General features: G+C 39.5%; 1 protein-coding gene across 1 annotated transcript; it reads right to left on the bottom strand.

Annotated features, from left to right (window-relative positions):
* Positions 1-150: 150 nt before the first annotated feature.
* On the bottom strand, positions 151-2,794 carry LOC135196518 (uncharacterized). The gene is made up of 2 exons (XM_064223365.1): positions 1,442-2,794; positions 151-276 (listed from the first exon to the last, which is right to left on the bottom strand). Exons 1-2 carry the CDS (start codon positions 2,792-2,794, stop codon positions 151-153), a joined length of 1,479 nt encoding a protein of 492 aa, XP_064079435.1.
* Positions 2,795-5,429: the final 2,635 nt, after the last annotated feature.

Raw genomic sequence — 5,429 nt, 5'->3', positions numbered from 1 at the left:
GTCTCAGATACATATCTCCTTTCTGAAAAACACCAGGTGGTCGCATCACAACACTTGATTTCTGTGTGAGAAGCTGTGCTGGACTGAGTGGTTTGTAAGTCATCTGGACTATCATTGACTGTAGTCAATGGACGGTCATTCACTATAGCCTCAACTTCTGTGAGAAGAGTGCGGTAACTCATCATCCAGTAGTCCAGCATGTTCTTTGAAGAGAAGAGTCAAGACCTTTCTCACAGTTCTAATCTGACGTTCCCACACCACCTCCCATATGACTAGCTGTAGGGGGATTGAAGGTCCAGCTGATGCTTTCTTTTGAGAGGAAAGCTCTGATCTGATCATCATTCATCTCTTGCAGCGACTTCCTCAACTCCTTCTCAGCTCCATGAAAAATTTGTCCCATTGCCACACCAAATCTTCCTTACATTTCCTCTGCTAGCAACAAACCCTCTTAAAGCATTTATGAAAGACGATGTGTCTAAGGAATTGGCTGTCTCTACATGAATGCTCTTGAAGACAAGCAAGTAAATAATACACCGTACCTCTTCCTGATTTGCCTTCCTTCTTTGACTTCCTGTGGCCCAAAGAAGTCAAAACACCTGTGTGTGAATAGGAGCAGCTGGAATTACTCTTCCCGATGGTAAATCAGTCATCTCTGGTTTAGAACAGGGTTTCTCATTTTTCTGTAAATGACACATCTTTGTAGAACCTGGCGGACACTTGCATTGGTACGGAAAATCCAGTAAAGTTCTCTAATTTTGCCATCATGGTTGCGTCCTGCATGAGCTAATTTTTATGTGTGTACGAATAATCAAAGTGGTAATACGACTCTTTCTAGGTAATATCATTGGATGCTTCTTGTCAGCAGAAATTTCTGCTTTTGAGAGCTGTCCATTAACGCAAAGAAGCCTGTCTTGCGGATCAATGAAGGAATCTAGCTTATAAATGCTACTGCTACTACAAAGTCCTCGGCCCCTTGACCCTTCGCTCTTTAGTAAGAGTGCCACTTACTAAAAGTTTTCTTCTGGATATATCTGATGACTGCTTTTCCAGCAGTATCTAATTCATCTGCTGTAATTGAACCATTAAGTCTAGTTTGTCTCTTATAGATCTTCTATTGGAAAAAAAAAGACTTGTGATACACTGCAACAGCCCCTCAACCGAATGCCATTGAAGAATAATATTAGAAAACTATATCAAAGCGCATCTTCCCTCATCCTCATGGATTGTACTGCAAAACTTATAGATCCTTCCAAGTCACGCATCTTGAGGTTATTGCTCATTTTCCACAGCTCCTCTGGTCCTCTAAGAAAATATTGGGCATCAAACCAAATGTTACTGTTCAGCATTTGCTGACTTTGTGAAACCTCTTGATGCAATATCAGCAGGATTCTCTTTACTCTGAACATATCTCCACTGTGTATTTTCAGAGAATTCTTATTACTTTCACTCTATTTGCACAAATATAGGGAAACCTCTTTCCATCACTAAAAATATAGTGAAGAACTGTTGTAGAATTTGTGTGATAGAATTTCTGGTCCACTTCAATCGTCAGCTCTTCCAAAATGTGTTGTGCTAGGTTTATGGACACCACTGCAGCAGTCAATTCCAGTCGGGGTATGGTTGTTGCCTTTACAGGACACACTCTAGAATTTCCCATCAGCAGAGCAGTAGAAATCCTCCCTCTGCTATCGGAAAGTCTTATGTATGCTGCAGCACCATAGCCTTCATTACTAGCATCTGTACCAAATTCCTTTGGCTTGACACATCTTGGAATCTTTAAGTTACCCAGGATTGGTAAATCATCAAGCCACCTTCTCCAGGGCTTATAGTATTTTTTGGGAATAACATCATCCCATCCCAAGCTGCTATCCTGACAAACTTCGCGAAGAATTCTCTTAGTTGGCAAAAGAAAAGGAACCACAAAACCAAGAGGATTATAGAGGGAACATACTGTTGACAAAATACCTTCCCTTGTAAGTGGTTTTGGGTCCAAGCTTGCAGAGAAAGTAAAGTAGTCATTTTCAATATTCCACTGAAGACCAAGAGCTCTTTCTGCATGAAGTTCATCATAGTCAAGATCACAAGTTTGAAGATCTTTTGAACGGTCCTCTTGCAGGATTGATTTCAACACCAGCTTGCAGTTACTCACAAACTTTGTCAGCCGAAAACCTCTTCCCTTCAACGCTGCCGTAACGTCTTTCACAAGTCTTAATGCCTGCTCTTCTGAGGGTACAGACTTTAAATAATCATCCACATAAAAATTAGTCTTAATGGTGTATTCCACATCTGGACCATACTTATCCTTTGCATGGTCAGCTGCTGCCCTTAAAGCATAATTGGCGATGCTAGGTGATGATACTGCTCCAAAGATGTGAATACACATTCGATACTCTGTAAGTTCGCTTTCAAGTTCACCACCAGGCCACCATAAGAATCTAAGGTATTTATGTTGAACTTTTGGTACCTGCACTTGGTAAAACATAGATTCTATGTCACCCATCAAGGCCACCCTTTTTAGACGAAATCTGATGAGCACTCCAACAAGGGAATTAGTCATATCAGGACCTTGCATCAAATTGTCATTAAGGGAGCTACCCTGGTATTTAGCACTACAGTCAAAGACTACTCTAATCTTATTTGGGTTTTTTGGATGGTAGACACTGTGATGAGGTAGATACCATGCAGGCTGTTCATCATACGACTGATCCTCTGGAACCTTATAAGCATATCCTTCAGACACCAATTTCTCAACAAATTCCACATAATCTTCATTGTACTTTGGGTTTAGTTTCATTTTTCTTCTTTGCCATTGTGCTCATTTCACTGCCTGTTCTCTATTGTTTACCAAGTTAACTTTATTGGTTCTAAATGGTAAGGGAAGCTGGTAGTGTCCATTGGTAAACTGAATGTTTTCTGCAACTTCTTTGAGGAACTGTTGATCTTCTTGTGACAGACCCTTCTCATCAGGAACTCTACCAACATCTTTCTCACTAAAGTCTCTTTCGAACATATGGACCACAGCTGCAGGATGAATACACTCCTTTACCCTTTCAACTTCCTGAAGAAAGACATGGTGACATGAAATACTGTTCTTCTCTGAAGAGTATTTAAAATGTAGAGGGCCACTAACAGTCCATCCATGGTGGTAAAGAACTGCAAAGGAATCTTGACGTTTGGCTGGAAGCACTTCTAATGGTTGCAGTGCTTTAGGGCAATTACTGCCAATCAACAAACCAATCTCCAGATCTGCTCTATAATCAGGAATCAGATCAGCAATATTCCTCAGACCGGCTACCGTTTTGAGCAATTCTGGTTTTCTTTGGTATCTGTTGATGACTCACTGGGATATCTTGAAGAGTAAAGGTTTTTGGCAGATCAATAGTGTTGTTTCCTTCCATATCTGTAACACACAAATTATATTATTAACCGCCAAAGTATTCACAATGTTTACGCCATGCATGGTTTGGAGCTTTAAACATGTCTCTGTTCCAGATGCACCTATCTGCTCTCGTAAACTCTCTGTGATGAAACAACCAGTGCTGCCATTATCAAAAAAGGCATAAGTGTCCAAAACTACTTTGTTTCCTTTCTGATATACAATAATTTCACTTGCTACTTTTCTAGACGAGCTATCATTGTCTTTATGTAGCTTGAATCCTTTGATATGCAATGATGTGGGATCCTCTTACAGCAGTCTTACATTGCTTCCTTTTCATACATCCTTTAGAGGTATGGTTGAGACCAAAGCATCCAAAACACAACCTTCTCTCCTTAAGGAAATCTATTTTTTCTTCAGAGGTCTTCTTAGCAAAATTCCAACAATCATCAAGATCATGGTTTTTGGTTCTTGCACAGTGGAATGATTTCTCTTTCTCAGACACTAATGATGTCTTTCTATTTTCTGGATTCAGTTCTGCCTTGGGGAGCAAAGCTTGAACTTTAGTTCTTTTGTTGACTATCTGAGTTTGAAGCTACCAGTTGTTGTTTTCAGGTTTTTTCTTTTGAATAATTATTTTAAAGAGCAAACTTGCTGAATGTTGGGTCGTTTGATGCCTTTGCCTTTTTATAAACAAATTCAACCAAATCTGTAATATCAACTCCTCCCTTTTCTTCCCTCAAATGTCCAGCCAGGCTACACCACTTGTTCTGAAGGTATGTTGGAAGTTTTTTAACAACTGCTTGAAGGTTAGGAGATGATTTAGTACTTCCATGTGTGACAAGTTGTCATGGCATGTCTGCACTTAATAAGGAATAAAGCAAATGTATAAAAGCCATGATGATCTTCATGTTTCAGTGCAGACCAAGAAATAAGTTTCTTAATATATGCCATTGACACCTAGCTGAAGTATATCCTTCTCAAGAACTCATATACAAGCATCAACCTATTAAGTCTTTTGGCTTCCCCTTCAGTTGCTGATTCAAGTAGTAACAGTTTGTCAGCATCACCCGAAGCATTTGGGCAATTTTGGCATCAAATGCCATCATGAAAGTGGCAAACTCAATAGGATCACCTTTAAATCTTGGTACTTCTGTGCTTGGAAGCAACATTGCTGCAGTCATGTGTTGCTGTGTCTTCAGGAGTATCTCTTGTTGGGACTGTAGTTGCATATCAAGATTTGGCTCAGGGAACCGACAATGGCTAGAAACTACAGGGAACGTTCGCTTTCAACTAAGGAGTATCTACTGTTATATAAGAAGGTTGTGGTTGGAACGGGTCTACATTTGGATTCAACTGGGAAGGAGTATCTTTTGGCACGATATCCGAGATATTGTCTTTCTCTTGCTTGAGAAATAGCAATTTTTGTTTCTAATTCTAATTGTTCTTTCTTTTTTCTAAGTCTAAATTCTTGCTCTTCCCTTGCTCTTCCTTCTCCTGCTTAAGTCTGAGTTCTTGCTCTTCCATCACTTTTGCTTTTTCTCTCATAGCATGTTGAGCCATCAATTCTGCCAGTCTAGCTTTCTCTTTGAGGCGAGCAGATCTTACACTAGTTCTGCTGGACTTGGTCCTGCTAGTGGATGAGGAACAAAGACTTTTTCTATCAAGGTCTGCAGTTAATTGCAATTCACTTTCTTTGACCCATATTCGATTTTCTGTAATGAAACGATCAATAGATACTGTATTTACTGAAGGCCTCTTATTTACTGTGTTTCGTTCACTGGAATCTGTTAAATGCTTCTCATATTGCTGAGAACATTCATCATATTTATCACATAATTTGCACAAAATAATAATTTCAGACTTCACCAGATGAAGATTATCACAATTATCCATTAGTCTAAAGATCTCATTTCTCCTTTTGGTCACGGCAGACAGAGCATCAGTTTGGGCATTTTTCAAAGTTTTTATTTGCTCTTGTATCACTTCATCGAGACAATCTTCACTGACTATAGACCCAGCAACTTCGCTAGATTTCTGCATTTTCAATCAC

Source organism: Macrobrachium nipponense, chromosome 18 (genome assembly GCF_015104395.2).
Source record: "Macrobrachium nipponense isolate FS-2020 chromosome 18, ASM1510439v2, whole genome shotgun sequence".
NCBI classification, from domain to species: Eukaryota; Metazoa; Arthropoda; class Malacostraca; order Decapoda; family Palaemonidae; genus Macrobrachium; species Macrobrachium nipponense.
The sequence above is the reverse complement of the archived record's forward strand: the minus strand, read 5'-3'. Positions and strand labels throughout refer to the sequence as shown.

Excerpts from the sequence above, each read along its gene's own strand:
- LOC135196518 (XM_064223365.1), bottom strand. The coding sequence starts at position 2,794 with ATGAAACTAAACCCAAAGTACAATGAAGATTATGTGGAATTTGTTGAG. Across the intron at positions 277-1,441 it reads TTTGTGCAAATAGAGTGAAA|CTAGTCATATGGGAGGTGGT; the intron begins GTAATAAGAATT and ends ATCCCCCTACAG.